Consider the following 19618-nt stretch of genomic DNA (forward strand, 5'->3'; position numbering starts at 1 on the left):
TCCGTAAATGTAATCCTACATTCTGTTATGAATAAAAAATGTCTCCTTACAGTCTAAATAAAAGCAGAACATATAGCACAAACAAAAAAAAAAAAAACAGAAAATAAAACCCAGAAGATTTAGTGTGGTGTGTGGAGAAAAGGACAAGAGCACTCATGATGAAAAAAATTCTTTTAATAGGAACAGAATGGAGTTGCATCAGTGCATAAAATAGCATGTGCTTCCTACCACTTATATTCCAGAGCATTTTCATTTATCATAGAGGACTTTCATATGTTGCTTTAGTGACATTGAAAAGGAGCAAGAAGAGAAGCTGAAATATGCAACAAGTGAATTGTGAATTCCTGAGATAAAGGCACATCAACAAAATGGAGTTTAGATTGTTTTAAGTGAAATGAAACATTGTTACCCTCTTCACCGTGTTTTAAATCCTACAGCCAGGAATGCACTTTGAAGCATGCTCCACGTGAAAATATGACATCCCCTCAGGAATAAGAAAGAAAAAATATAACAGGAAATAAAAATGCTTACCAGTTGGAAAGGAAAGAGACAAAGGAAACAATATGGTGATTCAGAAGGGTTGATTGTTGCCTATTTATGTTCTTCTATGATCTTATCATAAAAGAAAGTAAATTGAAATTAAAGGTGTAATGTGACTGTTTTGTGCAACATACTTTACTCATAGTCCGTTCTATCCAAAACGAGAATATAATTAGGATTTTCTGACCTGGAAACATATTCTCTACTGCCATTAGCTTCTGTGAGGACAAAAGGTACGTCAGTTGAGACTCAGACTCTCTCCTTCTGAACCCACCTTAATGCCAGCTAAACAGATTCCCATGGTTTTGCCTTTGTCCAGGGCTTCGTTCAGGCAGAAATATCTGAACGTTCTGAAAACTGAAAAATTCTATAACTTCTTCCCTGTTTAAAACCATGGGATTCAATCTGATTGAAGCCATCCTCCTCTTGTTTATCTAGTGGCATCCTACTGATGACTGCAATGTTCAACTAAAGCTTAAATGTATTCAGAATTTGTCTGTGCAATAAAAGGCAGATACACAGAGAAAAAGGTTAATTCAGTAGCTACATTGCTAGTCAATGTCTTAAGGTTTAGAGTTCACTTACTTCTCTATCCACAAATATCAAATTTGTGATTTAGGCTTAGATCTCACTGTCACCCTGTGACACAGCTCCTGAGCTTTAGCTGATCAGTGTCCAGAATGAAATCTTTTGTTCTGGATTTTATAACTGGGCTGCCTACACAAAGCTGAAGAGTGTTTGTAAAACTAGGGGGAAAAAATCCAGCTAATGGTTAGAAGAACAAAAACTGCAATCCTTGTTGCCTAGAAAAGCAGCTGCTAAGTGTTCTTGTACCATGCCATATTGGGTCTACGCTCAACGCCCCCCCTGACTCACACATATCCACAAATCCTTGTGTATGCCACAGTCACACAGCCTGTTTGAGTCACTTACACAATAGTTTCAGGTCCAACAGATTTTCTGAGCACACGTCTTCAATATTTTGTATTCGTTGCGTTAAACAGATACGTGCATGGAAAATCAGAAGGATGGGCACTGAATTCACGATTTTGCATTGCCGAGGCCAGATTGCTGTCTCCCATGTAACTGGGAGCAGTGGTACCTTTTTCATATAATAACCAGTAATAAGTACTTCTTCCTGTTTGGCATTAGCTAAAGTAGATCTCACACAGAGCAGCCCGTGCATACCCTTGGTATACACTAGTTGTACCCTGTGCACCCTACCTTCCTTATCTTATAAACATGTTGGAAGACACAAATTAGTACACACTCTGAACATTGACTTGTATCAGATTAAAAGACAGGGAATTTCTAGCCTTTCCTCTGTTAAAGGAGCATTATCAGTGTTTCCTGCAACTTTCTTATTGCTTATCTGGAAACCTGCTCTTCAAAAAGCTTTGGTTCACTGCTGTGCTTTGGGGAATGGAGCAGAGTTTATCTTAGGTGTTGATATCTAAGGGCTTTCCCTTAAGGAAAACAATAATTTTATACTGTAACCAGTCTTCATTGTAATGCAGCATTACCCAAAATGTATATTACTTTGATTCCATAACAAAATTCTGTGTTACCATAAATTATAAACCTTAATGACAATGGCTCTCATGCAAGAACTTTTAAAAAACCTCCTATGCACCCGAAGCTGTCAACTTCCAAAGCTAAAACGACTGTTTCAGTGCTGCCCATGCCAACACCTGTGCTCAACTTAAAGTCACTGAGAATAATCCCAGTCACAGAGAGAAGCAAACCTAGTATGTGTTAGCAGATACAGTCCAAATGCTGAGTGTTTGTGGTTGTTCTTTTTATGAGGGATAAAACAACTGCCAAGTTTTCCTGGGAGAAAGTTAGGGACCACACCTACCTGTAAGAGAGAAGCAGAGAAGGAGCAGCTTGTTCTTTTACTGCTGATTTTCTTTCCTGCATGTGGAAATAAATCAAACACTGGAAGATGTAATTATAATGTCATGTAATCACGACACTGGAAGATGTAAAAAATGATAGCCATTAACACTTTTACTGAAAGGCAAGGAATCAAACTTTGGCCAAGGAGTCATTGTTTGTCATTTCCTGTCCTAAAAGCACTTCAGTTTCATCTACCAACTCTTAAAAATGCTTGCTAACTTTTTCCATTATATATTCAGTTACAAATTGTTATAAAGAATTTTAAGCAAAAGAAGGGAGGGAGATGATTTGTATTAGCAATTCATAAATTGTCCTCTGTAAGACGGTGTACATTTTAGTCCAGTATTTGATGAGCATTCCTGCAAAAATGTGCTTGGGAACTGCAGACTCTGCCGTTCAGCACCAATACGGTTATTAGTCTATATGGTAACTACATGGACACAGTGGTGTAAAATATACAAACCCCTAAATATCCTCTACACAATGTTTTACTTTGCAGAAATGTAAATGATTATGAACAGTCGCTTGTTTTCACAGTACATATGGACTCTGTGTGTGAACACATCTCAGAACACTTCCTGCCTTTTGCATCATGAAGGGCCAGATTTTACCTCATACCTCTCACTTTAACCACAGACATCCTCAGCTATCAGCCCTTCTGGTTTCTGAGGGCCTGAAAAGAGACACCATGCACTGAAAAGAGCGGAGCAGAGAAAGCTCCGGAAGCCAATCAATCCTGGAAATGTTTCTGAGCAACTGCAGAAGAGCTTGTGTTCTTCTTCCCGGGACTCATCACTAAGTGTCTTGAAGTTTGACCCTGCTAAATCCTTACAGAGAAAATGACAGATTTCAGCTTAATTAGCTTTTGTTTCTCTGAGTGCACACAAAACTGTGCTGCATTTAAGCATTTACTGAGGAAGCAGTAGCGGAAAGAAGCTGAAGGATTTCTTTCTTTCTTTCTTTCTGACGCCTGCCTCTGCTAATGAACCTGGATAATCAGCCAGCCTGTGCAGAGCACCTCTTCTACAGGAGCTGGAAGTGCTTTACCAGCTGGAGGCAGGACCAGATCTGGGTCATGCTGGCAGAATTCCCACTTACTTCAATGGGACGAAGATTGATCCTACATGAGACATTATCGAATGCAGCCACCTGTGGGGAGGGAGTGGGGGAACACAGCAGCTGTTTAGCAGCACATGGTAACACAGAAACAAGAGTTCAGGCTTGGAAATTAACAATACCATATCCAATTGCAACTGCAGGTGGAATTTAGGTGAGCAGAATGCTATTGCCTCAGTTGGGATCTGGCGTCAGCTTTCAGGTCGGCAGTACCTTGGGACCTTTCCCAGTAAAGGGTCAGAAGCATTGTGGTCTAATGGACACAGCATGGGACTGGGAATCAGGTATCCTTGAGTACACCAATAAGGATGTCCTTGGAAATAACCAGCTGACTATCTGTTAACAAAATAGCTTCCCTAAACTTTAATAAATCCCCTGAAACACAGGAGGCTATGCTGAAGCTTAGAAGAGGAGGTAGGCCAGTCAACCTATTTATTTTGCTGCCTGAAGACATTATGTTTTTCCAAAAATTTCCCTCTCCCCATAACCTTGGACAGACGCAGCAATACCTGATTAAAAAAAAATGAGCAACCATTGCTTCTCCCCAGTTATCCCCATCCTGAAAACACTCTGATGAGCAGGAGACAGTCACACTCCCTTAGAGCCAGAGGTGCTCCTGAGGCACTCCAAGATGGATGGGTGACCAATTTGGCTTGAGGGTAACTGTAAAACACAATGTCAGTGCAGTCTTCAAGGACAACGGTTGTTGTTAATCATCTAGAAAAGCATGCATTGAAATGCTATTATTGAATTTAAATTAATAAGCATAGAGCTGCCTATTGTGTATTGTTTTGCATGTATTAATCCAAGTCACTGTGAGGCCCATGGTTCTCTAAGCTGTTTCTGTAGACTCACCCTGCTGGTCTTAGGCACATTGCCAGTGGAGGGGTGAATCTCAGACAGTCCTCACCTGGGTAAGACTTCTGAATTAAGGCACTTTAGGTTACTGAACTTTGCATTAATAACCTTGCTGTTTCCATGACATGCTGCAGTCGTCGTTTCTTTGAAATCTCATATTTTACTCTGTAGTTTGACGTGGGTTTACAAAAGAAGCAAAAACTCAGAATTTGCTGTTTATTATAGTACAAACGAAATATGTATTTGTTTCAGTTAGCTTTGCACACAAGATTGAAATATTTAGTGGAACAGCAGTCATGGCAAACACATCGCTTATTTAAGCTATACTTCAGTTATCATATCATCTCAATGAGCTGCACCATTTACAAATAGATACTCTTATCAAAATGTTTCAGTATTTTTACTCCATAAATAGTTATACTACAGAGCAAACATCAGTCTCACTCACAAAGCCAACCTAAGTACCACTCGTGCCTTACAAATTAAAAAGGAAGGTATATGGCATACAGTTCCTGTGCTAGGCTTCTGAAGGAGTGATGATTTTCACCTTAGAAGAAAATATAGTCTTTACTAGTCAAATGTGAGGTATTCAGCTTAGAAGAAAATGTAGTCTTTACTAGTCAAATGTGAGGTATTCACCATAATCCTTGCAGCCATTCCATTTAGGGTGACTTTTCATTTTGGAGCTTAAAATTTGGAGATTATATGCTTTTGTAATTTCTTCCTTTCTTCCTATCCAATATACAACATGAGATAGTCAAGGGGGGAGAGAGGAATGGAGATGAATACATCATCAAAAATAAAAAAATAGGTAAATATTTGAAGATAATCTATTTTCATTATTTATTTCTATTTTCATAGATTCATATGCTTTGCATCCATTTTTTACAGCCAAGATTGTTCACAGGCAGTCTTAAAATGTGATTATTACAATTCATATCTACAGAAAATGACCTTAAAGAAAGTCACACAAAGTCTCCAGAAGAGGACACGAACAGCCTCTGATTCTGCTTTTTCTTTGTTTTTTTTAAAACATATGGCAATTTAATTTTTTTTCTAGCTCCACTTACAACTTTCACGTATTTTTCATTATATTTTTGCAGAGAGAGACTTGAAAGTAAAGATTTTAGATGTATTTTAAGAAAAAAGTCTTTGTGAAAAACATTTTTAGAATAATCATATTTTAAAATGAATATGACAGCAGTTTTTAAAAATAAAGCATTTCAAAATAGGAAAATAAATTTAGTAAGTGGAAATCTGAAATTCTGGTCGTGTATTTTTATTTTGATATTTCTGGCAAGTATAGATAATACATCTAATAACAGATTAGATTTTATGGATCTGTTTATGTTGACAATATTTCAGAAATTAAAAAATATACCTTCTGTAAATCTACCCTCAACTTCAGCCTTGGCCAGAGAAACGGCACTATGGTATTTCTACTTTCAGAATAGTCACTGAAGTCATAAGACTGCCCCTTGCAAATGTACTATGTTTCTCCATGCCAAAATATCTGCCCAAGCCTTCTGTTCCTCTTACTGCTTTGTCATATGTTGCACTACCAGAAAGCATCTGGCTATAGGCATGATTCCTTTTAGTAGGAGAAGCAATATGAAAAAAAGGAGTAGAACACAAAAAGCAAACCAAACACACACATACAAGCAAAACAAAACAAAACAAAAAAAACCAAAAACCCCAAACCCAAAGCAAACAAAACAAAAATGCTAAAACAAGCCACCAAAAAAACCCAAACCAAAATGAAAAATAAAAAAGCACTCCAACCCCCAACACTTCCCTCCCCCCCCAAACCAGCCAAAGCACTTATATACCAGAAGAGGAAGGGAATAGAATATGAAACACCACCAAATCTGAGATGTGTCTGGGCACCTTACAAATATCACAACCATGTATGGCTGGACAGATGATTTCCTCAGCTTGTACTGTCTGAAACTATTAACCAGAAGTCCATATCAATCAAAGAGCTCACCTGGAAATGTTCTTATGTTTTTTTCCATCACATGGAAAATCTTACATTTTAAAGCACAAAAGACTTTGATTTAAAATTGGAGAATTATACACAGCAACCACATAAGCAAAAAGAGAAAGGAGAGCTCTAAGCAACAGTCCCAAAAATTTCCTTTGTAAATGAAAACCCCATCTGGTCTCCAATTGACCTCACAGCACTTATTTTGCATCTGTGACTGAATGGAAAATGCTTAGGAAATTCATCGTCTGAAGGCAGACTGTGACAGTATGACTTTGTAGGGATGTTTATTTGTCAAGGCAACACCAGATCCTGAAGCACTCCTCCATATAAAAGTGGAGTTGCTTGACAGACCAGAGAATCTCAAAGACAGGAGACAATGGGCTTAGCTGGTGGAAGGGAAAAAAATGCAAGTAAAAACCCTACAGCTGTCAGACCAGATGTTTCAGCCACAGATTGGCAGGTAATACACTCAAGACTACAATTTGTTATGTATCCTTACCTGACTAAAAATGGGAAACAAATGCTGGTGTTTCTAACACATTTTAGGGCAACCAGTATTTTGATATATAGAAGTAAATCTTACAAATCTGCCTTGTAGAATTTATAATTAATATTTTTTTCCCCATGCCTTCTTTTTTTGTTACTGTAATGAACTAATTTTATAAACCTTGAAATCTGGATTACAGCTGCAAAGAATGTCACACTTCAGCCAACGACAGAAGCCTAGTTCAGGGTAATACTAGCAACACTGTGGTAAAATATTACAATAGAGACTATTTAAAGTTTATAAAATGCAACAGAATATATTAGAGAGACATGTGGGCTTAATTTTCCGTTCATGCAGATGTAATTCCTTAGACCTCCACATCTCATCTACAACTGTGTGGAAGAAGGACTAAGCCAATATACTCTACAGAACAACACATAGCTTTGGGTGTTTGACTACCAGACTGTAAATAGATTACAGTCTAATTAGGCTACGATTCAGTTCCAGGAGGGTTTTAACCTCTGCTGTCTGTTGAAGCTGAGCTGAACCTTGACTCTCAAAATCACATTTGTCTTTTGCAAATTAACCTCTGTTACAAAATGAACAGAAAATAAAGCACTTGTGTATGCACTCCGGTACACATATGCTTATATGACAAAACATTAGCAAACTTAATTTCCACTAGTTGTTATTAAATATTGAGACATTATTATGAGCCAAGGGCTCATTACATGAATAATGAGTAATAATCACAAATAATTATTAATTATCTGAAATGTTAAATGCAGATCAATACCCATAATAGTTTGATTAAAGGGTTCATAGCATTTGAACTGTAGGGATCTTCTGATCTGAAAAGCACATGAATCAGAGGAAATCTGTTGCATTTAACCTAATTACTTCATTATGAGTGACATGAGAACCATGTCCAAAATCTGTGTATGAACTGGAAAGTGTTCAGGTTCTTAGATACATCAAGCAACGTTAACTGCTTTGAGAGAAAAGTATTTGCTTATGGGAGGAACACACATTCACACCTGTTGCTGGAACGCTTTCCAGTAGCGAAACTAGTTTATCACAATAAGTGTTAATACTTTATTCCTTTTTCTGCTAATCCCATTTTCTGTTTTATTTTAACTGACTGCAAGATCGCTACAAAGTTTAGGGCCCTGTTGGGCTTTAAAGCTTATGTCAGTTTTCAGCATTTTTATAACTACAGCTCACATTGTGCTGGTTATTCTAAGAATCTGTTTGAAACCACTTCAGTGCAGTCCAATGTAGACCTTTTGCTGAAGCAGGGCCAATGGAAAGGTTTTCTTGTGGGAAAAGATAATGTAATAGCAACTGGACTCCCGGTTGTATGCATACATAAATAAATATCTACATTGTATCATATGTGCTAAGGGATCTGTTTTAAACCTACAGTTATTAAGGTGGTGGCAGCTTTTTTCCACTCTGCACCAAAACTTTGTTGAACTGCGTTTTTATCGAGCTCTTGAAGGAGACCAATCTCAGTTTCATTTGAACTATGGGCCTGTTGTGGCTCATAGTACAGCTCACAGCAGCCCAGCTGACTCCCAAATTACTGATTTGAAATTTAAGCAGACTTAGAGCTGGGTCTTTAAATTATACAGAAGACAAAATTTTTTGACAAGAGGAGGATCCTCTCCTGTTATATTTCTGGGTTATCTCATCCTCTGAAACCCTCTCTAGGACTGCAGGTTGTAGAAAGAACCGCTGCTCCTCCTGTTCCTGCTCTTGGGTTTGCATTGCTGAGTCTTGCCTAACAAAACCCTGTCTTACCTCCTGTAGTGATGCCTGATTTGTTCCTCTTATTCCTTGGTCTCCTAGGTCCTCTGGCCTCCTTGCATGTGTATTGCCTGCTGTGCATGAGGAGCTGTGCTAGCCCTGCTGGCTATAGTATACATCTTACCCATTGTATCAAAACACAGACTTTATCTGTGCAATATTATTAAATATGCTCCCTGGGGTGGCATGAACACAATACAGCACACTTGTTTTGAGGATTTTGAATTTATTTCCCATGATGGAAGAGGCCTTATATCTCACTTGGGGTTTTATGCTACCACTGTATCCCAGACTGATGAGGTAATTTTTTTAAGAAGAATCTCATTACAACAACGTTTGAAATAAAAGAAATGAAAGTTGGGTTTAAAGGCAATAATGTTTTAATTCAGCCTTTTAATTCTAGTGCTCCCAGCACTGAGACCCTTAGTCATCCCAGACTTCTACTAAAGTCAGTGGGGGGAGGTCATTTGTAGAATGCATACCCCCAGTCATATCTAAACATAAATCAGATGATTTAGTTTTCATAGAGGAGAAAAAATATGGAAGAAGGAATTCTTTTGCTTGTTTATGAAGTAGGCAAACATGGAATGAGAGTTGTCTGAAATGCAATAATTTAATTACTGCGTCACCATGGGGGAGAAGAGTAGGCTCTTTGTCAGCACATGAGAATGCAGACCACCTGTTATTCCATATCCTTGGTGTGGTTCCACTCGTTTACTTAATGTCCAAGTCAGAGAAATTGGACTTTGTGGACTTATAAAAATCTAATAAGGAATATTTGGGCAGGTTCTGTATGGTGACAGCATAACCTTCCAGCCAAGAGTGTTGAGTATCCCTGTCTTAGGGTGCTTTATATGTAGTAGTTTAATAACACCACCACCACCACCCCCATACCTCCTTTAAGTAGTCTTAATTGGCCTTAAAATCAAGGTACCCAAAATGACAAGCCTCTTGTGAAATGCCTGGTCTACGTTATTTTGCAGCAAAAATGCCAAAAAGGTCTCTGTGTGTTCTCAAAGTACTGTACGGCTGGTTAGTATCTTCAGCTTCAGTCTCTCTGCTGATTAAAGGTCTTGTGCAGAGAAACTTGCTCCTCCCCACAGACTTATTTTATAATATTTAGCACTCAGTGCTTTACACTATCAAAGCTTTGTACGCACACTATCTAATGTCTCCTAATTAACTCATACATCTCCTATTAAAAAAGCATTTAAAATTAATGACATATGGTATCGCTGGCTTTTATACAACACATGCAAACTCAGTTTTCAGATTTTACAAGGAATGTGGGTAAGCTGAGATTGCTTTCTGAAATCTGACAAACACTTTGCCATATATCTGACTTTCAACAGAGAGGAAATCAACAACGATGCAAATTGGATCTACACAACTATAGATCAGGGAGTGAATGAGCACACAAACACCAGCATGGACAAGGGCAAATCTACAACTTCCAGAGCCCACATTTTTAGTTCCTTAATGAGGTGCACACCAATTACACGGGTTTCCCACAGACTTTGCTCTCAAGATCTGTAGAAAGCATGAGAAACAAATAAAGTATGTCATTTTGGTATCCATCAAAGCTCTCTTCCATGTAAGGAAGTGGCTAATTTGTCATTTCACACTCAAAAAGGCGTGAAAGGCGAAACAGAGGAAGGTCAGATGGAAGAGAGGAAAGCGGGGCTGTGACTTATGCAAAGAGACAGTAGGCCTGATTTTGAGCTTGTGTTTGTTGCTGCATATCAGAAATAAATTCCATGAACTGACATTGATGTAAAATAAAGAAGAATGAGGCCAGTGTTTCTTGCTTATATGGAAAAATTTACACTACTAAAATCAAAATATGAACCAAGGAACAAGGAACACTTTACAAATGAATTTATGGTATATAGCAAATTTTGAACTTACAAGTTTTATTTACACATGGACATCTTTTGTTTTATTTAATTATAATAAAACTATTAATTCCAACAATGCAAATTTTCAACTTAAAAATACATAAGACCTTTGGGAGAAAATCCCAAAGAATACACACATCTGAGGAATGTCAACTCTGTGTCAAGAGCACTGGTCTCAGCCACTAAATATTTTCCCTCATCGTCTTTCATTTTAGCTTTGTTGTTGTCTTTTATTTTTCTTTTCCTCTGCATAAAACAAAGCTAGCAAAGTGACAGAGAAACAGTCAGAGCCAACCCTTCGGAGAGATAGGAGAGGTGCAGGCAGGAATCCCATTATTTGTTAATAGGATTTGTGCACATACCTCCCACAGACCACTTAGGAAATTTACTCCTAAGCATCTTGATGGCAGTTTCAGTTAGAGTCAACATTTCATTTCAGCAGATGGACTGCAAGCTGGTGGCTACTCAAACTCTAATGAGCAACGCTCAATAATTCCCCTCTCTTAAACTATGGTTATGCTTTCTCTTTTTTTATGGGGAGAATGAATGTTGTCCCTAAGCCAATACTTAATTTGATTTTTTGCTGTGCCTCTCTGTGCTAGCAAACCCCACCCATGTGCCTGTATACAAGCCCAATGGGTAAATTAGTGGGTATTTCTGCAGATCTGTCACACATTTCTACCATGCTTCTTACTCAGAAAGATGCCAAAGAGCTAGAAATACATCTGCCCTCCTCAGAAATGTAGCCATTTCTGGGGTGGAATGTGGCAGCAAATATTAACATGGGAACACGGACTCTAAATCCTATGTGAAAAATATGCAGGAAGCATAGAACACAGCTCATGTAGCCTCAGGCTACCCAGAAATTATCTAGAAGTATACATCTTTTCTTTTTAATGAATGCATTTGAAATTATTGTCTGTTGTGTGGTACTCCAATAAGGAATGTCTCATCTGGTATCGAATCAAATAGTACAGTCTCATACAGATTAGTAGTGATGGTGGGATATTTGATTTCAATAAGAAGCAGTACTAATTCAGAGGTAAAATGCACAAAACCAAAACACAGTATTTTTTTTTTTTTAACGGAAAATGTCCTTTCTTTAAATAGCATGTACAAACTACGTAGACGGTGGCCTGGCTGGCTCATGGTGTCTTCGGTTTCGCTTTTTCTTCATCTCCTGCACATGCTTCCATTTGGCACCACCTTTGTTCCGCTGCCGCCGCTTCTCCCGGTGCCACATCTGTTCACAGTATTCATCCAGGCTAAAGCTGGGGCTGCTGACGAGTTGGATGTAGTCCTTGTACCTCAGCCGGGACTCAGTCAGCAAATCCCTCACCCTGCCCTCCTCGTCCTCAGTTTTCTGAGTGTTTTCCATTTGCCCATTCTCAATGACGTTTAAATTCAGCTTCACGATGGTGTGGACAAAGGTGTGCTCCTGGGCTTTGCAGAAGTAGGCTCCTGCATCCCTTCTTTGCAGGCTGCGGATCAACAGCCCATGCTCTGTTTTGATGATCCTTTCATCAGCCTTCAGCTGTGGGGTTGGACAAAGAAGGATGAGACATGTGAGTTTGATTGGCAAAACCAGAACTCCTGTCAGTGCTATGCTGAGGTGGAGAAAAGGCTCGGCTGGCACACAGCATGCCCCGTCCCTCGGGTGCCAGCACACAGTGGGGTATGCGCAGCTGGGACAGGTACCAGGTGACCTTTTCAGTGTCTGCACTCTGCTCCCAACTATAGCATCTGTATCAATGACATTTCAGCCTACAGTAGTAATAAGATACATGCTGTACAGCTGAAAGGACACAATAACACTCATCACGCCAAAGTGCAGTTAGACTTCATTCTCCGAGGAAGGGTTGCTATTTAGTGCCACAAAACCCATTCATTTTTTAGCTGCTTTTCTTGAGGTATCTGTAATGCGCCCAATGTATCAGGATGCTTGTATATATCTGGGGTGCTGAGGCCCTGTTACAGTGAAAATGAATACTACTATTGATGTTTAAAGTGAAATGCTATGATTCTGATCTTCTTCAACTGGGTTTTACAGAAGGAAGTTGATCCTGACTTTGACTCATTGAGAAGTGGTTAAAAGTATCCAATGAGGTTAGACAAATACAACCCAGTACAATTATTTTATTGTTAAGATCTGTGAAGAACTTAGAGAGAAAAAGAAAAAAAAAGAATGAGATTGCAAGTGAGAGCTGAAGTCTGTCAGCATGGAACTTTAGTTTCATTTATGAATGGAAATATTTAAAAAAATACAGTAAGACTCACATGCTAAAAATAAGGTGGACCTCAGGGTAATAACATTGTCAGTTAAGTTACCTATCCGGTGATCTGAAAATTATTTCCGAAGTAATCTAAGTTGAAAAAAAAGCATAATCCCTCCCAGTAAAAAAAAAAAAAAAACAGGATGGCGCACTGGGCACCTAAGTATGTTTGCAGCTGGGTAGCATAGAAGGTAAGTGATTTGCCAAAGACCATATAAAGATTAGTAGCAGAGGCAGCAGTAGAAAGCAGAGCCCTAACTCCCTACACCAGCATTTCCTTTGAAAATTGTTCAGTCTAGTCCAAACCCGTCACCTCCCAGGTGTGCTATGTTCTGCTGCCACACAGAGGCTGCAGCACACAAGGGCACCGAAGGACCTGGAGTGTTGCTCACTCAGCCTGCAGCAAAGCCAGGACCTTAGACGCATCCTCAACACTGCAGATGGCATTGTTATAATGCAGAAAAACTTCAGCACAAGGTTGAGTAGTGGGTTTTAAAAGGGGTGGCGGAGGCAGAAAGAACCAACACAGAATCTGGAAAAAATTCCCGGAGTCACATCTGACCCTCCAGCAAACTTCAGAGGATGAAGATCAGGGAGGCATAAAGATGACTAAATTAGATTTATTCACAGTGGGTAAGCTACACACTGTTTCTTTATGTTAAAAATCTGCACATGATTCCCTTTTCTACTTCATGGGAATAAATGTATACATACATATGATTCTCCATCTGTTATGATTCTAACTCACTAGTACTTTATCATAATAGGGTCTCTTGTAGCAAAGACATGGATGAAATTACCTCCCAGGGCCTTGTGCTTTACCCTTTTCTAGGTTTCTATGACAATGACTTTGGAAGGGTTAAATAATTTGAGAGACCATTTAGAGATCACCAGAAAAAGCAACACACACATATATAATACATGCATAGACAGAAAGAAAGAGACTTTGGCTTGCTACTGTATCAGCTGTAAGCATCTTCAGTAACATACAGATTAGGCAGGTAGGTAAGTAGGTAGATATGTAGGTAGGTAAGTAGGTAGGTAGACAAATGGATAGACAGATATGTGGATGTATAGGCATAGGCCTATGCACTACCATTGATCTGATTGCAGCAGAGACAAGAAATCAACTGCTACAAAACCAGGTCAGAACATGGCTCTGGTTGTCTGGTTCTGTGGCTAATTATTTTTTGGTTCCTGCCACCATTTGACGGTACTGGGTCAACCCTGAGCTTTAGTTTCCCTCTTTGTAAACTGTATATAAGCATGCCTACTTGGCACCAGCAGGGTGAAATCATACTAATTTCAGGAAATTCCTGGAAAATCGATTGTCCTGACAACAGGTGCTACACAAGCACAAGCTACTTTTGATTTACTACACTGAGTTTTAAACCAGAGAAATTGTGGTCAAGCCATAAGCACATACACAGAGAATAGCAGCGAAATAGACTAGAAAAGACCACTTTTCCACCTCCAGAACCTACAGCATAGGGCAGTAGTCCTCAATTTCATCAGCTAGTGACACTTCATTCCAAGCAAATGTGGCCTTCTTACACAAAAAACAGGAGCATAAAATGTATAAATGTATCCACAAATAAGTAGCTGTAGGCAGTAATATGTCTAGGGCAGGTGTTTCCTTGTGGTGCTGTACTCCACAGAGAAAAGCAGGAGCAGGGGCCAGGTGGAAGTTCTCGGAGGCTTAGCTGTTGCAACATGACAAGGAAGCTTCTCTTTCTTCTGACCAGGCTTCATGTCAACATGAAGACCAAAGTTTGAGAAGTTTAGGAAAAAGGATGAGAAGAAGCAGCTAATTCCCAGACATTTGGGTTTAATAAGGCGCTATACAAAGACCAAGTTCCCACATTGTCTGAGTGAAAACAGGACCGATTTCTTTGAGCTCAGGGCTTGATGCAATTGTAGCATCTGCCTATCGGTGGCTCTGCCAGTATTGTAGTCTAGAGCGTCTTGACAGCTGTATACCTCCTACACTTGGAAGATCTCCAGCTGGCTGTTTTGGCTGGCTGGGCGCCAGTCCAAAGAGCCCTCACTAATGCTTCGCCCATTTTCAATGACAGGAAAGCAGAATAATGGCAGATCTAGACTTGAAAAGATCACTGGACCCCCAAGTCCAGCACCCTGCTATTTATAACTATTTACCATTTGTGTAGCAGCCGTCACTTTCTAGTCGTAAACATGTTAACTGATCGAGTTGCACCCCCATCTGCCTTGGTATAACGCAGGGAAAGCTACCAGAGTCTAAACTGGTTGTGTCCCTTAATCCCAGCCCATCATGACTCCTATTTTTAATGAAGCAGCATTCTTACAGATTGTCCTGTGTTAACCTTGGATATTGATTTACGATGACTGTCACCTCCTCCTTCTCTGTGCCTTCATTGTTCATTCCTTTCTTATCCTTTGGCAGGATGAAATTATGGCTCCGATTTCACATGTATTGAGCAACACTTCATTACTGTTTTCCCCCCTCACTTCTCTTTTTGGTATCCTGTTTATGTTGTTTTACCCATAGGTTCAGAACTCTTCCTGTCTTGCCTCTCTACTTTTTCCCCCACAGGGCTCTGGAGTTTCATAAACACCTGGCATTTCATTACTTGATGGTAGATCTTTAACCTTTCACTTGAATGCTTAATGTGCTCTTTGGTTCCTGACCTCTGGATGTAAAATATATTTTATTAAATTTTTGGGAGAATGGAAAAACTAGTTAGACAAAAGACATCATTTTGTTTTGGTCAATTGTGGATTCACTGCTTCCCACCCCCAATATGTCATAATCAATAATTCTTCAAAAATATTTGTAAATAGGATTTAAGAATTCAGAAGCACAAAGGCTTTAATTCATAAAAGCTTGCTGACATGTGCCTAAAGTTGAGCACAAAATAAAAATTAAACATGAGAGACATAGTTTTTTTCAATAGGGAACAAATTATAAACCACAAAAATGAAGCAATTGATTACTATTAACTTTCTTAGTGGAGTGGGAGAAGATTTTGGCCATATTTTATCAACAAATTGTACGTTTCGTCCTTCATGATAAGCACATTAGTTTGGCTAAAGTTGCATTACCTGAATTATGGTACATGCCACTGACACTGGTAATATTTGACAAAGGGAAAAGATCTCCATGGAACTCCAAAACTTGATTTTCACAACCAGAATTTAACCATAGAGGCAAAACAGTCATTGCCAATAATGATGGCAAATCTTTAAACGACCAGTAAGTTGGAAAACAACCAAGGATTTGAAAGTGCTGTGGCACCAGGTTAGGTCAATGCCTTCTGTCCTTTGCTAATGATGTGTTTAGATAGCTCCCTCTTTACAAATAATTCAAATGTCAACTCTTTCACAGTTAAAACACTGCACCTGTCTGGCAGAAGAAAGTGGCTTCAAAGCCTGCCTTCCCTCCTTAATCACCATGTGAAAAAATGTTTAGAGGTAAAGCTGGACTAATCATGGGTTAGCTGAAACCCCTGAACAAATTGAGAGGGAGACAAAGGAAAACGAGGAACATTGGCTGAGAATTCACATTTGTCTTTGGTTTTCTGTTGTTCTTTCTTCATCCTCATCATTTGACTGGAAATAAAGATCAATCTGGTTTTTTTTTTTGCATTTTTGTTACACATTACTTTGTTTCTCTTGTGCTGGTAAAATAGTCATTTAACTCCAACACAGCTGTAGAGATCATGTTTCTGGTACAAAGGCATTATGGAGATGTATGATTTCTGTTATTTTCAGGTGAAGCTAGCTTCTTATTCTGAGACCAATTTTTAAAATCCTACCCCTCTAACATAACCAAATCAAAGCAGAAATTCAAAGCAGAAATGTCATGCTCTATATCTCAGTCAATAGTTACTTCCTTTTTTTCCCCAGGAAACTGTAAAAAGTATTAGTCTTACTTAAGAATCTCAAAGTACTGGGGGGGTGGGGTGACAGGACTAAAAAGGCAGTGAGTCATATTATAAAATAAAAGAATGAGAGCATGAGAGCTGTAAGATGTCTCTAGGCTGCAGAATGAATCTCCTGATTTTTTCAGAATCTCTTGAGCTCTTTCTCATTGACCTAATGATTCAAACACTGAACTACACTCCTCTAACAGAAGGTACTACTGGAAACTCAGTCCTTGGTGTATGTCCTTTTCTTTACTCAGCTTTCATCTAACTCTTAGATTTCAGCTCTGGCACTGAATCTGTGACCTTTTTTTCACAACATGCTGCTGACCAGATGTTTATAACAAAGAAAATTGCCATAATGATGCAAAAATCTCCAGCCACAAAAATATATATAAACATACAGCTTAGATAAAGTGAAAAATGTCTTTTCAATCTGGCTAAAACGTAGAATGGAAACAACATCTCTTTGGGGGAGCTAGGTCGCAGTCTTGTGCCTGGCAAGATGTCCTGTCCAGGAGAGGGACAAACTCTTGTACCTACCAGAACATCAGATGGTTGTTAAGCTGGGTCTGTCAGAAAATCACAGCCCAGGGCTTTGGGGAAAGAATATGGAAATGGTGAGAACTGCTGAAGAAGAAGCTGGAATGTCTTCCTGCCTTTTGGTGAATTTATTTTCACCTCCAGGTATAAATAGAGTAAGAAGGAGAGAGATAAAATTGATCTGCACCTATTCTGTCACTTCAGATCATATAGTTTGTTCTGTCCCCAGCAAAGGAAGGTGGCAGCTTGGCAGACCCAGAGCCGCAGGAGCCCTGGGGTGAAAGCAGTCTAAAGTGGGGGGGGGGGGGAGGGGGTGTAATACTTTTTCGAGCCATGGGACACCAAAACTAATGGCTTTGTAGGGAGCCATGCATTTGCTTTTTGCAGTCCTGACACCTATTATATACATAACATAACATATAGGAATTTTTCTGAGAAATAAATAAACCTCTGTCTTAAGCTTCAGAAAACTTCAGCAGTTTAATACATTAGAGACAGATGACGTTGCCACTTTTTTTTTTATGAGCTCCAGGTACTAAAATGCTCTCCCTGGTCTCAGTGGCTAACCCTACACGCACAGGAATAAACATGATCAATTGCGTGAGCACCGCTCAACACAAAAGCACTAGATATTTGACTCCTGACCTTAAAAAGGCCCTTAACAACAAGGAAATGTACTCCCACTGGCAGCAAAATGACCTGGTGACAGCTCCTGTGCCACAGGAGATCCTGTCCCTCCCCACAGGTCGCTCTGCCTGGAAGTCACATTCTGAACCATGACCCTAAGGGTGAAATGTCGGGGACATCCTGCTGGGCCAAACGCTTCCCATCTAGTCTGGATTTTGCCCTTTTACTTCCCTCAGGAATTTGTAGTGCATGTCCGGGACACTGCATAGCTGCGTATTTGTAAAGCCAGGTTTAAAGACTTGATGAGACATTACAGTTCCAGCCCTGGAACTAAAAGTCCGTAACCTAAGTTCCAGGTGCATGGAGTCATTTGCAAAGCATGGTATCGTCATCACAATAAGTTACACCACTAAGACATGTACTAAAACTATGTACAGTGTTATCTGAGAAATCTGCAGCAGGAAGGGAGAAAGAGAGCAGAAAATACAGTTGTGATAAGTTATGGTAAGGCATTGGCTGCATAAAGGTCAAGCTACACATTAAATAATATCACACAGTTTCTGTCACATATGGTATTTTGGTCAAATTGAAGTACTTTGAAAAGAAAGTCAATTACTCTGCCGACCTTTGGATTTTCTAGGAAGGCCTCCAATTATGCAATTTATTTTCACTGATAAGTAAAATTAGAAGGCCTGAAAATCTCAATTTATGGATACTCAGATTAAGTAGGGATCAACATTTTAACCTGCAAATACGCTTACTCCCTCTAAATATAGGAATGATTTTTCAGCATCTCTACAGACCCTAACACGTATTTAGGCAGCCATATATGAAAATAGGAATTTAACTTTAGATACATGTATTTGAAAACTTGATATTTCTAGATTAATATATTAATCTTTAAAAATACCAATAAAGCTTTGGTTTTTTCTTCTAAAAATGATATCTCCCAATATGATGATTCAAGATGTGCAAAGTGAGTTTGCTCAGAAGGAGTTCAAGTTTTTAGAATGCCGGAACTAACCTGGGTCAACTAGAAATTCAGTCACTTTAAGAATTTTATGAAAGGAATCAAACAAAACTAATAGCTATACAGTGTCTTTAAGTGATCTGATCCTGTAATCATCAACGTGCGCATACACGTTTATAAAGTCTGTTATCTTCAAAGATTATAAAAAAAAAAATAGAAGAAAACAAAAAAACTAACAAAACCACCCAAAGGAGTTGCGGGACACATGCTCCAACTTCTATTTTATCAAAACTGGATCACAGAAACACTGCTACAGCCTTAGGGACAATACATGGTAAAAAGCTATTTGCCTATTTTTAGCATTCATAATGTAGAAAATCTGTTTGCAGATTTGTACTTTAAGTTTTCTTCTAAATTTGCCTCAATGGCTAATCTAGCCTTTTAGCAAAGCTTTACTTTTCTCATACAAACAGATGTCAGACTGTTTACACTGAGCAAGCCCAGTAAATATTGCTGTGGAAGGCTGCTAATGTGCAAAGATGTATGCTGTGTGCTTTCTGGAGCTTCAAATGCCATCCCACGTATGTACGCATTCCCTCATGCTCTCTCAGCGTGCACATCCTTGACACATGGGGCAATCCTGCAGTACTGGACATCACCCCACCTGGGTAACTGGCATTTGGCCCAGAACAAGTAGTAGGGTCCAGGT

At 39.1% G+C, this 19618-nt stretch overlaps 1 protein-coding gene across 3 annotated transcripts in view; it reads right to left on the reverse strand.

The window, feature by feature from the left end:
• Positions 1–4629: 4629 nt before the first annotated feature.
• The window catches only part of SEMA3D (semaphorin 3D), a 151915-nt gene continuing 136926 nt past the window's right edge, over positions 4630–19618 (reverse strand). For all 3 annotated transcript variants that reach the window (XM_075427988.1, XM_075427987.1, XM_075427989.1), the window contains exon 18: positions 4630–12128. In XM_075427988.1, coding sequence (XP_075284103.1) covers positions 11715–12128 — 414 coding nt within the window. In that variant the 3' untranslated portion in view covers positions 4630–11714. The remainder of the gene's footprint in view (positions 12129–19618) is intronic.

This window comes from Opisthocomus hoazin, chromosome 8 (genome assembly GCF_030867145.1).
Source record: "Opisthocomus hoazin isolate bOpiHoa1 chromosome 8, bOpiHoa1.hap1, whole genome shotgun sequence".
NCBI classification, from domain to species: domain Eukaryota; kingdom Metazoa; phylum Chordata; class Aves; order Opisthocomiformes; family Opisthocomidae; genus Opisthocomus; species Opisthocomus hoazin.